The following is a 23,470-nucleotide window of genomic DNA, read 5'->3' as shown; positions in this document are numbered from 1 at the left end:
CTCAAATTAATCTTCAAGGTCGCAATTTCGCTTGACCTCAAGACCTCTCTTTGGCCTTCCCAACACTAATTGTATCCTGAATGTTTTGGTAACCCCCAATCTAGGACAGGGCAGGCCTTTTACAGATTACCACTAGGTGTCAGTGTAGGCCTGTTAAAAATAAAAACATGTTTAAGTTATGTGGACTTTCCTGGGACAGATTCTGGCCACAAGAACCCTCCACTGTGGAAAGACTATGTTGGTGTTTATCATTTTCCATCTTACCTGTTAAAACCTACATAAAGGCAATGAATACATTTAATTATCAGCAAACCCAATTTAAGGCACTATAGTCAATATGGCCAGTAGATGGCACCAGCATGTCTCAACTAGCAGCACGTTTATCCAAATCAGGTGCATTCCAAGTGGGGAAATGGGAAGGATACATGCAGGCAACAATTCATTTTTGACCCAACAAATTCTTTAATGATAAATTCATTAATCACTATTTTTGGGAGATAGCAAAACACCTTTCTAAAAGCTCTGGATGTATAATTAAACTTTTTATTAATATTTTTTTTACATTTACATTGAATCTATACCAGCTTCAATACTGCATAACCAAAGTCTCTTGAACTGATAATCATTCCAGCATACATCAGAGTTCAGAGGTGGTTTGCCATGTTGAAGCAATGTGAAGAACAGTCATGTACCGAGTGAGTCTGCAAAGCAACAAGCAACAGACAAGAATTGAAGAGGACAACAAATCACCAATTTACATGAATGTTTAATTAATCATCATTTCAATGGAAAAAGACAATTTCTTTTCATATTAATCGGCTTTCTAACCCAAAGACATAACACCATCATAACAAATTCATAATATGTAGGCTAGATTTTAGAAAACGGCATACGCCGTGATTTAAAACAAGGACACGCCTGCCTTTCTAGCACACCACGTTAAAATGTTGGATGATCAGTGCATGGCTTGTTCCGCTAACGTTGGTTCTGACCCGCTGCTAAGAGAGAACAGATCCACAGTCCTTCAGCCTGATCCACTGAGTCTCTTCATCGCAGACAAAGCACTTGGCACCAGTGGTTTGGATTTTTCCAGAGATGTTGGGAAGTAAATTAGCCTTTTCTGTTGGCGGAAGTCAATGTGGTCCCAAACCACGTCTCAAAATCACATTTTAAAGTCCTGTATTTGGAAGGTGCTACGTTGGATTTGTCGCAGACTTGGCTTGGAAGTAAATTAGCCTTTTCTGTTGGCGGAAGTCAATGTGGTCCCAAACCACGTCTCAAAATCACATTTTAAAGTCCTGTATTTGGAAGGTGCTACGTTGGATTTGTCGCAGACTTGGCTTGGAAACCCTTCGACTTCCACTAGCACTGCTAATAACAAACGCTAAAATAATTACTTCAAAAAAATCTCTCAAAGGCCAAAAACACTGGTCCAAGTGCTTATCGGATGTACTGAACACCCAATTTGTGGTAAAAACAGATGGGCTTCTTAGAATGGGCGGAGTAGCTCTCTAAGTGCTCAACTGTACTCAATCAGCAGGAGGTGAGGAGGAAACCTAGCAAGATACTATGGCCTTGGAAGGACTGAAGCGCATCCTTGATGCAAAACACAATTTAAACAAGTGAGGAAAACAAAACAATGAAACAAAGGAATGTAACAAATCCTCAATGAGCATCAAACTCAGGACACCCGTGTCCCCAAACCCTGACTGTATTCACCCAGAGGCAGCAGATGTAAACTCAACACTGCCAGGTTAACACTCGTACAAGCTGGTCTTTGGGAACAACCAAAAAGGGAAATAAATGATTGGCTATTCCAGATCCTGAAAACACCGTTTCGTGGTGGTGATGGTGGTTGGGGTGGGGAAGGCACAGATATGGAGTGTTTATCTTTGAAAGGTCTCTCGCTGAAAAGGAATGGGAGAGACTAGATATAGCAGGCCTTGCTGAAAAGAAATAGAGACCTGATATAGCACCCATTATTTATGGAGGGGATTTGATCAGTTAACATCACTGCAACGTAGGAAGAGGAAGTAAGAACATAAGTTGGAAGGAATGCGCCAGTGAATCACAGCTGGGATACAAAGGGATTGGGAAGCACAACGCTGAGGAGTGAGGTGCTGGGGGTGAGGGCTGGACAGTTCAGACTAGTGGGTGGTGGGGTAGTCTCCAGTCCCTTGTTGCAGTGCATTTTCTCAGGTTCAATGTCCAAATCGGTGTTAAGGGGTAGTTTGGATTTCTTTTTTTAAACATAAGGTATGAAATACTTGCCAGTAATGTAATCGATGCATAACCCATTAGCTTACTTATGGAGTCCTGTCCTTGGGAGTTCTGAGGAAACCAATTCGCTTCAGACAGGCAGCAAACGGGGTCTTGAAACAATTAAGTGTTGATCCACACCACAACATGCAGACAAAAGTTAACCATCCACAACAGAAAACAGCAGCCCATGAGCTTTTCACTGGGGCTTGTTCCAAGACACTCTGGTCCGAGAGATTAATAAAGCACAGGAAATGCGAGAGGACCACCGTTTCCTGTTATTGATGGTTCAAACCTTCTCCCTGCGTGTTGTGGATTAAAAGTTTTGTTTGGAGACCCCATTTTCTGCCTGTCCGACGCTCCCCAGTTTGCTCGGAACCCGGCCTGGACTCTGACCCATGGGACTCAGTGAGTAAGCTAATGGTTTATGAATCAATTACACTACTGGTGAGTATTTCATACCACTTAATGTAAAAAATAAAATAAAATCCTAAATCTCTCCCAAGAGCCAGTTTGCTGGTTGCAGAGGCATGCATGTACTCCCCCTTCCCCCCACCTTGTGAGAGCCTCCCTTGCTCTGACTTGAAGAGGGCAGATGTTGACTTTTGTGGCATTGCTGGCCTCTACTGAAGTGAAAGGGTGATTAAGAGGCGAGAGATCGTGGGCAGGCAGGCCCATCAGAGCGTGCGCGGGTTGTACTCCGGCAGCTTCTTCAGTCTTTCCTTGTCCTGCTCGCTCTCCTGCCTGGCGATGATCAGCGTGTGAGAGTAGCCCATCGCCACCTGCAACACCACACACTGGGGCTCAGAATGGCTCCAAAAGTTGTTCCATTTATAAATAGTGTGTTTAGATGTTATGTCCAGCTTTACCTGCTCGCTGTAGATTCCCTCCAATGTCTTCACCTCCTGGGCAGTGGTGGAAGATTTGGGCTTGTTGTCTCCATATCCCTGCACAGAACAATGAGGCTTACAATCACCAGACAACACCTGATACCAACACCATAGCTATAGGTGGTTAGCCACATCAAAAGTAAAAAATTTAATAGAAATGTTTCTATTAGTTGTATTTTGTAGCTATAAAATTTGTACATGATGTTTGTAAACAATAGAGTAGACCATAACTATAGTCTTTACAACAGGTTAAGTTCTAAGAAGCTTATTTTACATTTAACTGAAGAATTTATGTTACAGGCAGAATACGTAATGCCACCAAACAGCCAACTCTAGGCAAAGGAGCCTGCTTGGTACTGCACGTTGTTATTTTTTTTTTGTCAAAACAACCTTTCATTAAAGTAATAAAATGCATTATCAGCTAAATTGAAGAGTTAAGGTTTTCACGTGATGGCAGCAATGCGACTAAACTCCTCTTTAGTACCTCAAGTTGCCATGGGACTTACCAGCTCACCAAACGTAGGGGAAGGGCCCCAGGTGATGGTGCTGTCATCTGCAGCAATGATGATGCTGCTCTTCCTGTCAACAAAAATAATATGTGGAATCAAACCACTATAGAAAAGGAATGCACTTTTAATCAAACTCGCATGAGAAAAAATTTCATGTGGTCCCAATTTGGTACAATCCCATCAAATCAAGCTGGTTCGGATAAGATTGAGGGGAAAGCTAGCATGATTTATTTTGATCTTAAAAACTGTAGCCAAACAATAGATCAAAGTAGATCATTCTATTGAAAAGTCTGTGTTTTAACTAAACATCTTTAGAGTTTCACCTGCAGATACTAGGGGTGGGGAAAAAAAATCGATACGTAGTAGTATCGCGATACTGTATCGATACAGGGACGCCAAGTATGGATATTTAATTATTCATATATATATATATATATTTTTTAAGGAAGTTGCATTGTTCATTTTAATACCTGTAATAGTACAGTAGTCTACACACGTGCATTCAGTTAAGTTGGAATATGACTAATAAATAGTTCAGTTGGTCAGGTACATGCAACACAGATTAGAGTGTTTACATCCGTCTGCTTGAGAAAATACCATGTTCTGCAATAAAAATGATTGCAGTGAGATGAACAGACTGAACTTTATTAGATAAAACATGTTGACAGTTTTACTTGCAGTTGAAAAAGTATCGCGATAGTATCCCACCCCTAGCAGATACTAACCAATCCCTTCCTACATGGGACTCCCTTCAGCACCAGTTCATACTAAGACTTGTCCAGACGAAGATCTTTAGTTTTTTTTTTAAAGTTTGCGTAAAAACGAAATTGTCAGAAATAAGTGTGTGCCACAAATTTACAAAATAAATGTCTTTCCCGTTTTAGACATCACCCTTTTATTTTGAAACCCCAGACCGGAAGTGTTATCGTTGTTTTCGGTAGCGGAGTAACTTGTGTCGTCCGGTTCTGTGATTTTGAGCCGACGCTAATTTCCAACGGATAGGAGACACACACCGCGGCGCAAATGCACCCGGTGATGAGGAAGAGCTGCTGATTTTCGGCAGGAGAGAGCGCATCAAAGCCATATATAATATAATAACCCCGTGGTGCGGTCGGTGTCGGCTACTGATGCATTTTAGCTGTGAAGGTAGCAAAAATTCCAATTTGTGGCTCCCCAGAATTTAAAAGAACATTAGCCCATATTTGTTTTGAAGCTTGGAATACACAGATCGGCAATGGTGGCTCTGGTATGCAATTTGTAAGATAAGAGGGGGCCCTATTATTATAAATGTTGTGAACCATGTTGAGCTGAAGTTGAACGGACCTGATTCCAGAGGGAGCCAGCCCAGCAACTGGAAGTGTTGTTTGCCCACATGTGCTCTAGAGGCTAGTCCTAGAGTTCATCGGATGAGTTTGTTCTGGGAAACCTTATCTTATAAAATTTGTCAGACCTCCGTACCAAGAACAGATAGCATAGTCGAAGCAACAAGAAACAAGAGAATTTGCCAGAATGTGAAGACTTTCAGGGTCTAGTAATTGTTCCGACATTCACCTTGCTCATAGTTTGAGAGCCATGGATTCCCCGCTCAGGCTGCTGTCTAGGTGGCAACCTAGATCAAAGCTGGCCCTCGAGATTTATGATGGGCGAGACCAGCTTCCGCAGCCTGGGTTGGGAACCAAAGATGTATTCCGTTTTGGCCATATGCAGAGATAATTTATTGTCAATGAGCCAATGTTTTATGGTAGAGAATTCCTTACAGAGAGCCTGTAGCTTGTCCACATCCTTATCGGAGGAGAGGATAGCAGAGTCATCCGCGTAGAGATACAGGTTCACATTACAGGCAGCTTGCATCGTTAATATAAATTAAAATGTTGATATAAATGCTAATGTTGATAGCAATGAATAGCATCAACGCTAGCTGGCTGGAACGAATTCTCACAAGCTGGCTTTGTAAAATCTCAACACCAGGCCCATGGGAATACTATTTACTAGGGGTGTAACAATCCGACCTCACAACGATTTTTTATTGCGCGCTCGCTATACTCTTATAACTAGGGTTATAGGATAACCATAAGTTTCGGTTTCATTTTTGCGTAACGTAGTGCCGTCATCAGAGAGTGAAAGCCTTGTGTCTGAGGAGTCAAGATGTATAAGTTAACAGATAAAATGGTCAAGGGAAAGTTGCATTTTTGGAAACATTTGGATGTAATTTCCGCAGCCTGCAGGGAGAACTCAAGGGGAGTAGAACAGTGATGAAGCCCTCAGGTGGATGATGAACAAATGAACCGGACCGAAGTGGCATAGGTTGAAGTTGGAATATAGCCAGTTGGCGAACGTTTTAATTTGTTCTTGGATGTATGTAGCCGGTTGGCGAAGTTTTGTTAACGTTGTTCAACGCGTTGCTGACAGCGAAGTGGTGAGTCTGATTATTATTAGCTGGTGTGTGGTCGCTGCTGCCCTGTTACGCTTTCATTATATAAATGTTGCTCTGCTCGAAATCCGATTTCTGTTTTCCGTTTGTTTGTATAGTGACTGAGTAGGCTATTATGTCGTGTGTGTCAAAGAAGATTCCATATAGCCTTCAATATGTTTTACGAGGCTGCCGTGTGAGTCAGTCTAAGCGAGCACTGGGAAATAGAGGCATTTGCGAAACAGGCTATAGAATGCTTGTTAGTTTTCAGCGTGATGTGTTATTTAGTTAGACCTATTGGACATTTTCATTCGTTTATTTATTAAGTTAATATATAAACAGTGTTTCGAATATTTAAAACAAATAAGTCTAATATATATATTTTTTCAGGTTTTTACTCAGGCTAGGGCTTAAAATGTTATTTACAGTCTGGCTTATTTTCGGGCAGGGCCTGAAGTTCACGGGCTTGGGCTGGGCACAGGCTTCATTTCAAGGCCCTTGCAGACCACTAGTATGCACGCTAGAGAAGCAGGCTGAAAAATCTATTATCCATGACCTGGTCAGCGCTAACGTCATACACGCACACACGTTGTGATCGCTATGAAAAAAAACATCGATTAACCCAATACTGGTAAAATAGAGTCCTTACCTCACATCAGATGTTCTGCAAAAAGATTAATCCAATTCCTGATCGCCATTCCAAATATTGATCGCGTTTATTGATCAAACATTATAATCTGAAACACATAATTGAAAGCTGCTCCGAGCCTCCCCAGTGAATGTGGTAACAGACTGCTTGGCAGAGATGGGGAAACCCTGGACCGGACTTTTTTTTTCTGATGCACATGGCCACTCAATCCAATCCAATGATGTGCAATACCACCCGGGAGATGATAGGCGGCGGTATTTGCCCTTTGAGCCATTCCCAATGATAACGTCAGACTGGATGTATGAAAAATTAATAGATATCGCTAATAAAAGAAATAACGATTAAATGACGAGAAATCTCATCATTGGCACTCAGTGTTAATAAAAACTTCTAGCCAAGACATATGTATCATGTTTCTTTTTTGTTGGCTGGGTTTGCACGCGGATTCAGGGAGATGTCAATCTGTTGTCTACAGTGGTAGTACATTTAGCTGCAAAAGCCGATCAAGCTCAATAGCTTCTGTAACACGAACGCAACTACTCTATACGATGCCATTGTTGTGATGTTGGCCGAGTTAGCACATGCGGGTTAAGGGAGAGGTGGGCTATCGCGTCATCGGTTCACGAAAATGCGCGTATAAAGACAGCGACGCAAGGGGGGGCGTCTTCTGGGACCCGGTCTCAGAAAATTGCGTTTTCAGGCTCCCAGAACGCAGTTCCGTGTGGATGAAGGTGCATACTATAAAATACTGTGACCGATATGACTGGAATCGGTTTCGTCTGGACATCGCCTAAGTGTAAAGGAAAAACACCTTAAGAACAGTAAGACATGGTGTGGGGGGGAGCAGAACTTACCTCTACACTTACAAGTACAAGAACAGTAAGCCATGGTGTGGGGCAAAACTTACCCACTTGCCAGACAGCGAACCTTCCACCCACACAAGTCCTGTACAGATTTAGGGTACATTGTAGACTCCCGGGACGTGTTGGTTACCCCCCAGAAAAACAGCCCTCCTGCAAGCAAGATGTTGATATGAGTCAATGAGTTCAGCACTCAACACTTTCTTGGAATACATTAAGGGAACACCACCCAAATCTGGGATTTAAAGTGTTATTTCCATGGCCTAGGAAAGTTCAATCAATATTTGTGAACATGAGCTACCGACCATTAGAAACATTTTATATATCGCCCACCCCTAATATTTACAGTACTACACAAGGTGTCCTTCAGCCAATATTAAACAATGCCTTACACACAGATCCGTGCCAGTCTAACATTAAACAGATGATGGTAGGGCATGATGTACGAGTCACAGTAGTCTCTTACCCATCTCACTGACAGCGAAAGAGCACTGGTAGCCGGTGGAGATCTGAGCGGCTCCGCGGCCAGGGAAGTCGAACAGCTTAACCAGCCTGGGCACCATCTCGTCCTTCTGCTCCGTGTGTCCCAGACGCCCGTAGCCACCGAAACCCCAGCTGAACACACGCTTCTGAGAGTCGAGCACCAGCTGGATAGACACAATACAATAGATTCATTTTTATTTCCACTACAGAGATGGGGTTTTGCTGGGCTCTGTTCAATCCCAACAGGGTAACCACACAACATACAAGCACAGAATCAAGGTTTGTTTTTAAATCAAACAATATTCCACATGAGGGTGCTTTACACTGTATATCAGAGGTTCCTGCTCCTCCCGGGCAGCTTTTCGGACTCACTGAACACATGATGAAAACTAAAAGATATTCACTATCACTTTGTAGGGAAGGGTTTGAGGTACCCAAAAAGCACATTCAGGAAAACCTGGCATTTCCTCACAAAAAAGTGCCGTTATGGATGTTACATTTGAAATAGACAAAAAACACTATAAAAAGTGTTGTTAAGTCAGATTATGACTCCTTTGTTTGATTTAAATCAAAAGTATTTTATGACTCCTTGTTTGATTAAAATCCAACATATTGCCAGACACAACTTTTTCACACATTGTTGGTCTAGGCAGAGCAGTCTCCATGTTAGCCTACTGCTAATCGGCTGCTGTCGGCTATCTCCCCCTCGCGTCTGCTCAGCCTACATGTGTATTTGTTATTGTTTTGCCGAGTATCATGACAAGAAACCCACCCCAAAAAACACAGAAAACCCAAATGAAACCAAACAGAAAGTAAATAGTATTATTCCAGGGACGACATTTCAAGACAGGCCCCAGGAATGAAGGATGCAGTGACCAATGACATAAGAGAAGGAGTCAAGCAGAGGGTTCAGAAACGCCACATGTCCATGTCCCTTATGGAGGCTTACCGCTGCACTTCCAACCAAAGAGGACAAGTCGTGGGTCAGTTTTGATCAGATTCGTGAACACCTCAATCCTCACATGGATAACAGAGGGAGATACCATTTCTCTGAACCAGTCCAGGCAGAGTGAATTGGACTTGATTTTTCATGGTGAGGTTGACATTTTCATGGAATTGCTCCAAAACTGATTTAACAGATATTAATATTGCTGTTCTTTGTATAGAAAACACTTTTCTGTTAATCAAAGAGCTATTTTCCAAAAACTATATACAGAAACTATTTAAGACCAAAAAAAATATATTTGTATGATGTCATAATCAAACATTCTAGAACATTTGTGTTCTATATATATATATACATTCAACAATTCATTTTTTCAGACTACAACATGAATCCAGACTGGTTTGACCCTCAAAATCGTCCACCGAAGTCAAACACATGTGGGTAAAGCCCTATTTTTGATAGTGTGTTTTGTCTATTTCCGACGTGTAACATCCATAACGCAAAAATGTAACATCCATAACGGCACTTTTGTGATTCATTCCTTGAGGAAATGCCATGTTTTCCTGAATGTGCTTTTTGGGTACCTCAAACCCTTCCCTACAAAGTGATAGTAAACATGTTATTCTTTGAAAAAGATATTCACAGAGTTTATCATGTGTTCAGTGAGTCTGAAAAGCTTGTCAATTTCCGTAACATCCATAACACTATTTTGTCACCCATCTCAAAATCCAAAAGGTCAAAACATTTTACTGCAGGCTCATCTTTATCTCAATAAGTGTTACTAAAATGTGTACATTACACTTCCAATTCAAATCGATGCCATGTCAATGTTAAGTTAGGTTTCCAATGTTCTCTCTGAATGTAACATCCATAACGCTGGAATTGCCCTAAACTAATTTCTCAGCTGTGGCTGTGAGCGTTTCTAGGGATAGCTTAGTTAGCGTTAGCAGGTTAGTTTAGATTAATTTAGCAGCTAACATTAGTTAAGGGTTTTAACTAATACAGCATACAGGAATGGCGAAGATGCATGTTAAGACCATTGGATCCGTTGCTCGCAGAGTTCTCTTTGCACATAGAAACAGCGTGTCACAAAAATAAAGTTGTCGGAGCAGTCATAGCTTCTCAAATTGAAGGTCAGCACTGCTCTGAGTCTTATTATCAAACGACAATTGCGCGTTGACACGCCAACTACACAAAGCTATTACTCACTGTGCTCCTAAATGATTTTTCCGGTTCGCACAAATCAATTTTAGGGACAAATGAGTGAAATGCTCACTGTAGAGCCCTGCCTTGGATACAAGCTCTATATAAACGCACCATTTACCAGCACAGCTTGAGGTGGTGCTTTACACTGTACATGAGCACAGCTTGATATTGCAGTTTTACTAGAATGTTATAATGATCAAGACATTAGATGCATCATCTGTAATTTGGCTCTGCAAACAAATGCAGCTCTTGAAAGAAAGAATCATGACAGACGATAAAATAGTCTACACACAGGTACAATACATCGAATGCAACAGCAGACAAAACCTCACCGTGTGGTTCCAGCCGGCAGATACGTCTCGGACCACCACATTGGGCACCGGTGTCACCTGGCCATCCTTGGACTTCTCGATAAAGATGGCTACACGGCGAGGGATGAGCTCACAGTCGAACTCGATGCGGTTGGCGCGGGCTATGAACTTGCCATCAGAGTTGTGTCCTGTATTGGTAGAGACAAGAGAAATGGCGTGAGTCCTGATTGGTATCAAGCATTAGCTCTATTCTTTAACAGGTTTGCATTTCAGTAGGAAATATGATATGGTCCAAGGGGCCTTGTTAGTAATCCTAACAAACTGATATTTCACTATGGTTAAAAGGTGCCATAAAACATTTGTATGCAATCATCCACAGAGCTTTTAGAAGGTGCATAATAAAAGTATTGCTTTACCCCCAAAATATTGATAATGAATTTATCATTTAACATGTTAAGCTGTAGCCCTATTTTCAGAAATGTCACCTAAAGGTACATGCCTAAGTAAATGGAAGATTGCTCCACTTCTACATGGTCAATTTGCATGTTCTTGGTATCTAGGAACATCTAGGGACCTGGGGCTATGTATTCCCAGTGTCAGAAATATTGTATCCGTTACTAGGCTCAATTAAATTGTAATGAAAAAAATATATACCGGTAAATGATTTTTTTCTTTTGCATCTGTGCCGGTGAATAACACCATGTTACAATTGTGCTGGAACCAAGCTCGCTCACTGAGCTCATTCAGCACCTTCTTGAGATCAAATGTACAAAAGATCCAAGCAAATTAATAAAGGGAAGATGATTAAACAGAAGGATTTGTAGATACAGTAATAAATTATAATCTATTTTAATTATAAATTCCTATTAGACCTTGACCTTATTATGGCCAAATCATACATCTATGGATAGGGAAAAGGCTCCTCTTTCCAGGCAGTGTTACATCTGGATTTAGTCATTTCCTTACGGTTTTACGATATAATAGCATTTTTCCGATAAATTCTTATTCTGTAAATCTTAAAAAACGGTTTTGATAGGGTTATGGTCTTTACTCTTGGCTACATTTAAAAAAGAAACAAAACATAAACCTCTTAAAATCCACATGTGGGCCCTCTTGAGGACGATTCGCGACACACCACTTTGCCGACCTCTAGCGGCTCGCATTTATTTTAATACAATATATATAGAATTAAAGCCATATTTGTTGCTTTGCCGTTTCAGGCGACAAAATCGGTTCAGCGGTTCTCGAGTTACATGCCGATATGCGAGGCGTGCGCCAACGTACACATTACCAACCCCGACTCCCGGGGCTCTAGCCCCGTCAATCATTTGGCGATCTTGAAACATTGGACAGAGTTGTAGCCAATGAGTGGCTTTCCAATGATTAATACGGTCTGTGATAACAGCTTTAAGATTAAAATATTTTTTTGCAGGTTCAAAAAGGGGCATGTATCCCCTTCCTACTTCCCCTTTCCCCATGTGGAATGCACCCGATTGGATAAATGACATGCTGGTGTTCTAATGAAACATCCGAGTATGAGGCTGTAGCACAGGACATTAAAAGCTGCTGTAAGGCTTCATCTTGTATGAGGATGTGTCACAGGACATTAAAAGCTGCTGTAAGACTTCTGGATCTTGGCAGAGTGCTTTTGACACATCAATAAGCACTGGAGCCATAGTAGGCTTATTTCATAAGCCTAAACTTAAGTCAACTAAATCGAAACAAGTCATAAGACTAGAGTAGACCGCTACAACAGTAGTCCAGCTGTTTGACCGACCAACAAGGCTGCACACTGGACCATGTGACATTCAAGAACACAAACGACAAGCCAGAGCTAGAAGAAAATAAGGTATGCCAGCTGTAGTTTACATAGCTTGCATACAACTTGTCTGGAGGTTCAAAATCCAAAGTATTTCCAATTAGGGCAAATCACTGTCTTCGCGACAAAGTTGGGTTCTGAATTATCGATCATGCCAGATGTTACTACAGGCACATTATTCAGCTCAATGAAAGTGACGTCACGTGTCTACCATCAATCATGCAGCTAGGCCTGTTGCAATAAGCAATAAATCAATTTATCGCGCAATAATGAAAATGAATGCAATGATTTTGATGGGCGCAATTAATTGCTATTTGCGTGTTTGTTTTAATGAGGCGGGAACCAGTACCTCTCCGTGTGGGGAGGCGGGCCGCTGGCGTTACTACAGAGTACAGCACGGGAGCTCCTGTGAGCACCATGCGTATGTTGGGCAGTAGCAACGCTACATAGCTTAACTACATTTCTCAGTAGCGTGATGGTAGCGTCGCTCCTTTTGAACCAAGTAGCGTTCTTTGTAGTGTAGCTATTTTTAGACCCAAGTAGTGATGTAGCGTGAACAAACGCTATACGCTACTGCCCGGAGAAACTGGACTGCTAAATAAAGATTAAAGATCTAGTGTTGATGCTATGACGCTTCCTCCTCATCGTTGATTGCCTGTAGTAGCTGCATCTAACGTTAGTAGCTAACGTTAAAACTAACCTAAAGTTAGTTGTTCACCAACAATCTCAACATTTGTTTTATCATTAGCTCAAAAACACAGAACCGGACGACACAAGTTGTCCGCTCATAGGTTCTGCTAGGATAATAACAATACTTCCGGTCGGTGGGTTTCAAAATAAAAGAGCAAAGTCTAAAACACCGGAAAAGACGTTTATTTTGTACAGCGTTTTCCTCCATGAGTACATCATGTGATCAATCGATCCGTTTTTTTTTTTGCCCATCCCTAGTTTATCCTGTGCTGAAAAGTCTCCATTCCAATAGAGATAGTATATATTTGTGTTTATTTGATTATTGTTGAGCTATATTTTAATCGAGAGTAACTGGTAGTGTAGCTTACTACATTTTCCAAGTAGCTTGCCCATCACATAATCCACGAGCCACAGTAAACAAACGTGAGCCACAGTTAGGGTGACCAGGCGTCCCGCTTTTGGTTGTATACTGCACAGCCATTTTACCTAATGTCCCACATCCCGCATATTGAGAGGATGTCCCTCTTTTCGAAGCAAAAAATAAAAACATGGGTCTAAAAGCCCCTTCCTACAGTAAACGTAGCAACCCGCCTCTTGTCCACACACATTGCTCTGCTCGTTTTATCATTGCTCTCACGGAGATAAAACTGGGAACGAGGTTACTCTGCTTCTGACGCTACCTCATATCCGATTGGTTCGGTAGTAATTTAGGATATTTAAAATGTCTTCCAATGTTAAATAAAGGTTTATTGCACTTTGAAACGGTTTCCTTGCATTATTATGCTATTATCATTCTATTAGTAAAAAAAAAAAGTTGATTGAAAACTTTTGGGAAATACATTTCTCAAAAAAATTCTCAAAACCGCAATAATATCACTTATCGCAATAATTTCTGGGACAATTAATCGCCCAGCAAAATGCGTTATCGTGACAGGCCTACATGCAGCACATTCAGGCCCACGCGAGAAGTTGAGGAAGACAGTCTAGGGCTGTTTCCCCCCCACAATCTAATATTAATTTTACAATTGAATTGTATGGTTCTTATTTTATTTGCATTACTTTCCCCCACTGTACAGAAATGAACCGTGAACTGAGACTTCCTGAGTCTCAGAGGTACGTACCGAAGGTATGAAACCTCCTGATATATCGTACAACGCAATGTCCCAAAACGGACATCATCTTTTGGCGCCCTTTTGCTTTAGTCCCCCCCCATCCCCCCCATTAAATGACATGGGCTGCGACCATGCTTCCTTGCAGTGAACCTACCCAGCTGTCCATACTCTGGGCAGCCGAATGAGTAGAGGTTTCCTTTGCAGTCCACCACCATGCTGAACTCTGCCCCACATGACACCTTGACCAGGGGCTGACCGTTGTAGCAAATCTACAGGGACACAGAGATCAATGAGACACAGGTATCCAAGGCTACATTCACACTGCAGGCAAAAGTGGCACAAATCAGATGGAATCCGATATCAGATACGGGCCACTGTCATATTTAGTCCAGGTGAAATAGGCAGAATAATTCAAGTTTACCGTAAAAAAAAATGAATTGCTGCACATGTATAGTTTGATATTCCACAATTTTCAGAATTGTCGTCCTCACAAATTCTTTCCACCATTACCAGCAAATGGTTTTCCTCTGCATCGGCTTAACTAAACATGGGGTTGAAAACATTTTATCTACCAACCAATCTTTTCATGGTCAGATAACGTAACGGTACCAGGAACATCACTGTTCAGATTAGGTATATAATGGCAAACTGATATTATTCTGTGAAGTAATGCCATAAAATTGTTAGTTTTGAAAAGCAAAAACCAAAGACGTGATGTGATAACAAGGCATTCAAATTTAACGCATTGATTTAGTCAACGATTAATTTTACATCTGGCACTTGGAGTAATTTGGACCCCGCTTATAGTATTCAATACCAAACTGAATTTATGAGTATTTAATGCTTTTTAATGTCTTAAGTTCTCAGCGGAACAGCGTTTTTCAAACTTTATTATCAAAAGATGGTAAGTTAAGGGTGTTCACTCATAGTACAGTATAGGTTGAGAGTAGTTATTTGCAATAGGTCACATTCACAAGTGATTTAGATTACTTCACAACTGAAAATACATGGGCTGGCGGCCTTAATATGGTTCTTCAGTGCAAGGGTTCAATTTAAACTAAGTACCGGTAAAAGTGAAGACTTTTAAACAAGGACCCACCGCCACCTTGCATCCCTTCAACCAGGGCTGAACAGTGCGAGATATGTCACACGTGCTACAGCAACATAGTCTGTGCGATGAATGGATTTACTTCAACTGGTGCGATAGGCATTCGGTTCATATCGATACTCCTATTTTGGAAATCCTGTGGCGGGTCTCATTTCCGCCTAAGTGCAGCTCCAGCAATAATATCTATGGCTCCGGCAGCTAGCAACGTTCGGTTCAACATTCCTTTATGACCACCTCGCGTTTAAGACCGGAATTAACGGTACGTTAGCGTAAGCTAACAAGCTAAAACCCTGTTCAGAGCGATAGTGAACAGCAGAGTGGGGACTGGGAAGGAGCATTCTCCCTTCTGTGTGTGTGCATTTGAAAAGATATGAAGTCAGACGAGTATATTATATTGATAGTAAATGTACTGAGGGTGGACAGATAATGTTGATATTTAAACATAAAAATACAATACATAAATGTATGCATGATCAGCATGCAACATAAAACAATTGCAGGAACGGTTTGGGAGAGGAAGAAAATTTACTTAAAGTTTAAAGCTCAATATACTTTATAGTAGGGATGCACAGATATGAAAATTTGCCACCGATAGTTCAACTAACACAATCGGCCGATAGATATTTGTGGCAAAAAAAATTGTATTAATTTTTTTTTTTTTTTATGAAACTACTGTACGTTTGTATGTCTCTAAATGTTTTGATGAATTGAAAATGGACCCTTATGTAAAAAAGCCGAAAGTCTTTTTCTGGTCTTCATCCTCCAGTCCACTGAGCTGTACTGTACCCATTCTGCAATCTGTTACGGTGACATGCATTATAAATGTATTTTTTGAGTCTCTAGCATTGTATTATAGTAATGGGAGTTAGTATCAATGTGTTTGTGTCTAAATACCATATTGGCGGATTGCTCTCATTCAGCAGAGACCATTTCCTGCTTGATTTAATTAAGTCATTCTGATTTGAGGCGCATGCTGACGTCAGTTGGCGCTGGGTAAGCGGACAGTGATCCGATTGGCTCTGTGGTTGTAGCGCACCAAACAGGGTTTGACAGAGCGAGCGAGAATCAGATAGACCCTCGCGACAGAGCACACTGTGCCGCAGCGCTACAGCTGCTCCCGAATTGAGAGACCACCGTGCAAACACTCAGTGCGCAGGTCGCCCCCCCCCCACAATTCAGTACGGGCTCTAAAGGAAGGAAGTGAGAGATATGAATGAGTAATGCTTGCTATGTTCAGGTAAATATGCTGATGTTATTGAACGTGTAACTATATAACGTTAATGCCACAAAACGAATGCCGTTGTTAATCCTAAGTAGTAACTTTGATGCCTCGTGTGGGCAGGTCGTTTGACTGAAACCTTTCAAAGTTTGAATGTGTGGACCAGATTGACGGATATTTATCGGCCACTGCCATCGACACATTTGAGCATATCGGCCAATGGCAGTCAACAAGGCACTTATTGGCCGATACCCGACCGATATATCGGTGCACCCCTACTTTATAGTGAACAGGAGGTCCATTTGTATTAAAAACAATAAATAGTTTTTCATTTAAATGTCTGGAAGAGCTAAAAGAATTTCTCAACTTATATATTTTTTTAGTTTATCTAAATGTTACGGATTGTGTTAAATGGGCTTATGATATCTCATATCGATTGCAGGCACCTGCATTGTATCGTATCGTGGCAGATATCATATCGTTGTCCAAAGAATCGATATCGTATCGTGATGAAACTGGCGATTCCCACCCCTAGTAGAGTCCATACACCCAACACCAAATCCCATAACTCCTTACATGTCTGGCTGTGTGACGTCAACTTGTCAGCATTGGCACTGGAACTAAATAACAAATACAATAGGCACATTTGAATATAACACGTTTTATACTTGTGCTACAAAACTATCAACCTCTGTAGCACCAGTGCTATGTGCTATGTGCAAAAAAAGTTAACAGCCCTGCTTCAACAGTATCCGAGAGGTGCGTCTTACCGGAGCGGGGCTGAGGACGGCATCGGTCTGGTTGCCCTGGCCCAGCTGGCCCAGTTTGTTCTCTCCAAACGAGTATGCGGTGCCGCTCTCTGAGGAGAGACCAGCATGTCAGTATGTAGTGCCACTCTTGACGAGAGAACAGCATCACAGTCCAATCTCCAACCACCAAACATACAATCAGTCTTTCATGTGCGCTCATTAGGGCCGACCCCAAAAGTTTGAATGTCCGGTATATCGACATTCCAAGCTCAATTCAGGATTTGGATGATTCCGTAATTTTTTTCCATTTCCCCATTTTTTTCTATTATCTAGATCATTCGGCGCAGCTGGATGCGCATGGTATGCGTGTGTGAGCCAGGAAAACAAACGATGGAGTTTCTATGGAGTAATGTTAATTGTTATCGAGAGAATTTATTTGAATATGGCCACAAGTGATGTCATTGAATAGTTGTGTCGAGTTATGTTAACTACACTTCACTGAAATTATATGGTAACAGTCCCTAAAAGACACAGTATTGCTATTTTTGATCTACATCATGGCATGGAGCTGTAATTAACAACACAAGGATTCAATGTCCCCGCTGACATGACTGTGGCCATATTCCAACTAATTTACTCCAATTACTAAATTAATATGTGCAAAACGGGATGTGTGAGAGATTATGTGCAACACAAAAGAAATCAGCCTTGTTTTTTTTTGGGTGAAGCGCCTCTCATAACTGGCTGATGCAGAGACATAGACTCTTGTTTCGTCCTGCCACATGGTGTCCAGGGCCCACCTGTAAGGGCCATGGTGTGATTCCGTCCGCAGGATGCAGACACCACCAGCTGGTCTGCCAGGGCTTCGATGAGCTTGGGGGCGTCCAGGCGCTTGGTGTCCCCGTGACCCAGCTGGCCCTTCTCATTGCGACCTGAAAGTAGGGATATAGTGTGAAAAATGCAGTTGTTGCCAATGTTCTTTGAGTCTCTGGGGCTCATTTGCTAAATCTGTTCTAGCACCTGGTGAGTCATTTGATGTGTGGAGACGACGTTGAATGTTTGTGGCTAACTATCCGGAGGTCGTATGAGGAACAGCTTAGATTGTGTCGAGAAAGGATTCTTCAGAACCATCCCTTTAAAATGTAAAGTTGCTGAGTGAGTATGGAGCAGAGCAGCGTTCTCACCCCAGCTCCACAGCTTGCCCTCGGTGGTGATGAGGAGGCTGTGGGCGGCACAGGGCCCAGACACAACGCTGCTGACCTGCACGTCGTTCAAACAGCCATATCGGTGTGGACTCCACAGGTTCTGGCCCAGGTTACGGTACGCCACTGGAACAAACACATTTTGAATGAGTAATTTGAATCCACCAATTAAATTATACGTAATGTACATAAAATGAAATTAGTTCAGCGGTTGAGCTTAGTTTAATTGCTATAGAAAATTTTTATGTAGAGTATTTTAATTTTATACAAATTAATTAATTTGTGATTTAAAACATTTTGGCAGGTCCAAAATGTATGTTGTTTACATGTATCCTCTGGCTACTTCCCAATTCCCCACATGGAATGCACCGATTTGATCAATTACATGCTGGTGCTCTACTGTGACATCTAGTGGCTGAGTGTCATCTATACTTATAGCACCTTTGAGGATGGTTTGACACAGGGTTCCTAGATGTCCGTTTTTATTTTTTTATTCCAGGAGCTATATCTTTCCATGTCCAATTGGCATTGTTGTTAATTACAGATCAATGAAATGATGCATGGAAACTTGTGCTCACTCTGACACTAGTTGTAAATAGGTATGTGCCTCCCTCAGTGTTTCCTATTACGGTAATTACCTAGACTGATACATTGCCAATAGTGATGCATCAGTAGTATTGGCAGTGGTAGTAGTCATAATAGTAATCTAGTAATTTTTTATATTTTCTAAAAAATAAACCAGTTCAACACAGGTAACCACTTTTGCTTCATTTCTTTGATGGCTCAAATGTATGCTCTAGTCCAGTCGATTGTGTTTTGAGCACAAAGTTCATCATAGAGCTGGCCTCTTTATTTTGCTCTCAAAGTGCACCAGATTGATGCATTTAACTTTAAAATGTACAAACAAATATCCCAGGGGGGGCATGCCCCCGGACACCCCTAGAGGGTCCAAGGTTCACCCACCAGTCTCACAAAATCCTGTGGGAAACACTGTCCCTGTATTGTAAATAGTTCATATGTGTGTTGTCACTACTGTATGTATAATTGTAAATAAGTTTATTTATGTGTTGTAAATAAATAGGTCATATTTATTTACCTAATTTATGTGCAATCGTTTAATTTCATCTCAGTGTAGAGAAATGTACCGATACTAACAACCGCCTTACGAGCGTTTATGACGACACCGTTGACACCACGTATCCGTGACATGCACGCCCCGCGACAACACTAGTAGTTTTGGGGGCCTACCACCCCCCCTGAAAAAAATCCTAGGAAACACGGATGAGCCATTCAGAATTGCAGCCACATACGTTGCAATTTTGCGAGGTGGACCGGCCGGAAACAGCAATGACATAACCACTATACCTCGCTATTGTAGCTAGACTACAACCTATGCAGGACTGAAATGATCCCACTTCATGTTATGCATGTAAAAACTAATTTAAATAATGTTGTCCTATGAATTACAATCCCCGGCATCAGTGCCGTTGTCCATTATATAGAGGTAGTCTTTGTCTGCAGCACAACACAGCACCATGCAGCTGCTCCTACTAGCGCCCCCGCTCCCCCCTCAGTCTCAACAACGCCAACTTATCACCGTGTGCCAGGGGGAGGACCAAGGCTGTCAATAGTATGCCCCAGGCATGAATAGGGCCACAGCAGGGGGGGGGATAAGACCGACATGCATATGAATAGGACCATATCAGCTCAATTAAATGATAAGGTAGCAGCCCCTTTAAGACATGGTATCACCATTTCTTTTCCCATCTACATCATTTCATGGAGCTGAAATTAACACCATACAAGGATTCAATGTCCCTGATGGTGGCTATATTCAAACTAATTTATCTCAATAATGGTTAAACAAAATTAATGTTTTTGGATGCTTGTGAGATTATGGGCAAAACAGCATTTTTTTTTAACGAAGTTCCCCTGTAAAATTACAAGCTACATTTCCTGTGATATTCAAAAACCAACACGTCATACCTTGCGCTTTCGGCACTTCTTTCCTTCCAATTAAGTCCCAGTTGGTTGCTCCAAAGATGACTAGCTGACCCTTGACCTTGGGACACTCGAGTTTCTGCAAAGATTGAAAGCATTAAGCTAACTAATCTACAATGTCTTATCCGTTCCAACAGCAGAAGCTGGTCCCAACCTCTCCTTACTGATGGTGAGGATTTGTGAAAAAGGTCCAATTACCACTGACCCAAAAGTGATCATAATATAAATCCTCACATATTCCAACTGACCATGTCTAAATGATCCTTTATTGATCCCCTTGGGGAAATGCAGGTGTCATAGCAGCATGGGGAGGGGACGGACAGGCAGTTAAAGATAATAGAAATAATAAATAGTCAATAAGCTTTTACACACATGCAGTCATAATACCATTATGGAGTATACTCTTTATCTGCCCATGAACATCCCACAACCGGACCTTTTTGTACACATAATCTTCTAAAACTAGGTAAAACATGTTAAACCCCATTGTGTCAATTTGCATGGGCAATCAAAAAGTCAAGGTGCATTAATCAGTGAGTGGAATATGTTTTGAAAGTAACATTGCTATGATATCTCCCCATCTGTGAAGTTGTTGGATTTCATACATTGAGATTATTGTATATTTGGGGGAGCTCGTCTTGTCTGTGTGCTCTAGTCTTTTATAGTAAAAGTATATACACAGCTAAAATTACAAGCTGCGTAGGACCAAGAGAACTCACGATTTTCTCCTTGATGTCGTCTGCTACGGTGACCGGCTGGAGGCCAGACTTGGCTGCAGGTTTGCCGCCTGGCTTCTTGTTGTTCTCCTGTTCATAGTCCTCAAACTCGTCGTCGCTGCTGAAGTCCCTCTCTTTTCTTTTGCCGGTCGCCCTCTTCTTTTTCATCCCTCCGTTTCCTGCCACCGCCGTCACCTTCTTGCGGGGCGGCATCTTTCACTCAGCAGCTACTGGCACCACAAACACAAACAACCCATTATGATTGAGGAGACAGTCAATTAAAAAGGAAATTCTACAAGAACAGAATTGCGGGTGTCATTTATATTATTACAAGGCTGGAGTGCGTGTGTGTGTTGTGGTGGAGTTGCATTGCTATTAAATGTTACAACACAACTTATATGGACTTGCTTGTGAACTTTTAACTAAAGTAAAAAAAATAAGCCAGTTTTATTGTCATCTGCCACCACACACACGTTATTATTAAGTATGGGGGAAATAAATAGACGCTACATTATGTAAACTTAATATTGGGACAATGAATGTATTCATTAGATGTAGTCAGCTTACTGACTAAAGGATTAATTATTTAACGAACAAGAATAAGCCGACCGGTATAAGTCAATACATAGCTAAGGTTAGCCTAGCCAGCTAGCTATTCTAACGTTACCGGTAGCTTCGGTCAAATAACTAACGGAACGTAGACCAATCTCGGCCACGCTCTTTGTCTGGTAACGTTGTCGGTAGCTTCGGTAAGATAACTAGCGAATTTAACATAAACAGTAGCTTCGGTAAAATAACTAAAATTATCGAACGATACCGGTAGTAGCCTCGGTGAGCTAACTAGCCAAAGCTACCGTTACAGCCGACAGGCGAGAGACTCCTTTGTCTCCGCCGCGCTGCTGCGTGTTATATCGGCTAGCGTTAGCTAGTTAGCCGCCGCGCTAACACACCGAGCTCCTCACGTCGTGGTAGTTATAACGGCGATTAGGAAGCAATGCAAAAGTTGAGTGTCGTTAAAAAAAAGTATTTAATAATTAGCTCGAGACTGAACAACGCGTATGTATAATTAGCTTCATTAGCTCTGGTCATTATTAGCTACCTCGCTAGTTAGCACGCCGACACTGACGGCCACTCGTTCTCTAAACACTGGAGGAAATGTTTGAGATATTAAAAACTTTCCCCCCCAAATCTTCTCCCAACTTAGATATTATAATATACCGTTGTAATAAGTACGGGTGTAATTGCGTCGGAAGGTTAACCCGCTAGTATTATTCAACATTTCCGCAAAAACCAACAAATAAACACATTAAATGTTACCAGTGGTTTCCTGATTCAGCAGCTCAGTGGCTGCTTGTCCGTCTTCCTCGTTTTTGATTGATTTGGAACAAAAGGATCTGCAGTCTCCTCCATCATCACACCACGTGGTTCATTACTCTACTATTCAGAGAGGAAGCTGCTCAGACGCGGCTCTGCAGATATCCCCTATCGACTAAAACTACAACTTCTGATAAATACACACAGCGCGGCCAGGCCACTAACCTAGTGTTTTATGTAGATTCGTTCTAAAAAACCAAGTTAGAAATTATATTTAATGTTATACACGCCTGCCTCTGTTGTTGAGAAGTTTGGCCTTAATTACGAACCGCCCCGTTACTAATAATTGTTTTGATTAATAAAAAAGTGTTTAATCACCTGCTTGCAGAGACGCGTTGCTTGTTGTTGGTTGACCGGTCTGTGATGAAACTACAAAGTAGAAGACATGCCGCCGGGATGAGACGCGTCTCTCACGTAGTCGCCCTCATGTGCCTGGGAGCTGCCCCGAGTTTATATAGCCCCGCCTTCAGGTCTTTAGTTGCAAAATGTATTGTCACAGCTACACAAAGGTACTTGATTGATTGATTGATTGATTTTTATTGTGGATTATTTAGAGACATCATCCAAGGGATAAAAACATGATAAAATGCAAGCACTTATTTCCATCATGGTCCCTACTTTACTTTACACAGTCAGTTATTTCTCTTCTCTTGGCATTTTGTTAACCCAATTGACTTTACATATATTTTCCAATCCATTATGCTTGATATTAATTAAAGTCAATATTTAAAATATCACAACATTTCAATTCAAATTGGATGTCAGTAACACATCCTTCAATTTCACAACATTTTCAAATTTGATGTAAGTCTGCCTGCCTCTCTCTCTCTCTCTCTCTCTCTCTCTCTCTCTCTCTCTCTCTCTCTCTCTCTCTCTCTCTCTCTCTCTCTCTCTCTCTCTCTCTCTCTCTCTCTCTCTCTCTCTCTCTCTCTCTCTCTCTCTCTCTCTCTCTCTCTC

At 41.6% G+C, this 23,470-nt stretch overlaps 1 protein-coding gene and 1 long non-coding RNA gene across 5 annotated transcripts; one reads left to right on the top strand and one right to left on the bottom strand.

Moving 5' to 3' along the window:
• Positions 1–357: 357 nt before the first annotated feature.
• LOC311244439 lies at positions 358–1,794 on the top strand. Its single transcript, XR_014620695.1, has 2 exons — positions 358–1,190; positions 1,312–1,794. It is a non-coding gene; the product is annotated as an uncharacterized lncRNA (long non-coding RNA).
• rcc2 (regulator of chromosome condensation 2) lies at positions 747–22,946 on the bottom strand. 4 transcript variants are annotated; one of them, XM_084333945.1, is made up of 13 exons: positions 22,832–22,946; positions 21,143–21,369; positions 20,409–20,502; positions 18,405–18,548; positions 18,021–18,152; positions 17,242–17,330; positions 14,299–14,413; positions 10,545–10,711; positions 8,044–8,224; positions 7,625–7,730; positions 3,656–3,728; positions 3,129–3,206; positions 747–3,041 (listed from the first exon to the last, which is right to left on the bottom strand). In XM_084333945.1, the coding sequence occupies exons 2-13, from the start codon at positions 21,350–21,352 to the stop codon at positions 2,937–2,939; spliced, it is 1,494 nt and encodes a 497-aa protein (XP_084190071.1). In that variant the 5' UTR covers positions 21,353–21,369; positions 22,832–22,946; the 3' UTR covers positions 747–2,936. The 4 variants fall into 4 exon arrangements, with proteins under 4 accessions (XP_084190071.1, XP_084190072.1, XP_084190070.1 ...); XM_084333946.1 differs by having other exon boundaries at positions 21,143–21,366; positions 22,832–22,936; XM_084333944.1 differs by lacking the exon at positions 22,832–22,946 and adding an exon at positions 22,457–22,597 and having other exon boundaries at positions 21,143–21,366.
• Between the last annotated feature and the right edge of the window lie 524 nt (positions 22,947–23,470).

Source organism: Notolepis coatsorum (genome assembly GCF_963971535.1).
Source record: "Notolepis coatsorum genome assembly, chromosome: 17".
NCBI lineage: Eukaryota > Metazoa > Chordata > Actinopteri > Aulopiformes > Paralepididae > Notolepis > Notolepis coatsorum.
Note: the sequence above shows the minus strand (reverse complement) of the source record. Positions and strands in the feature narration are given on the sequence as shown.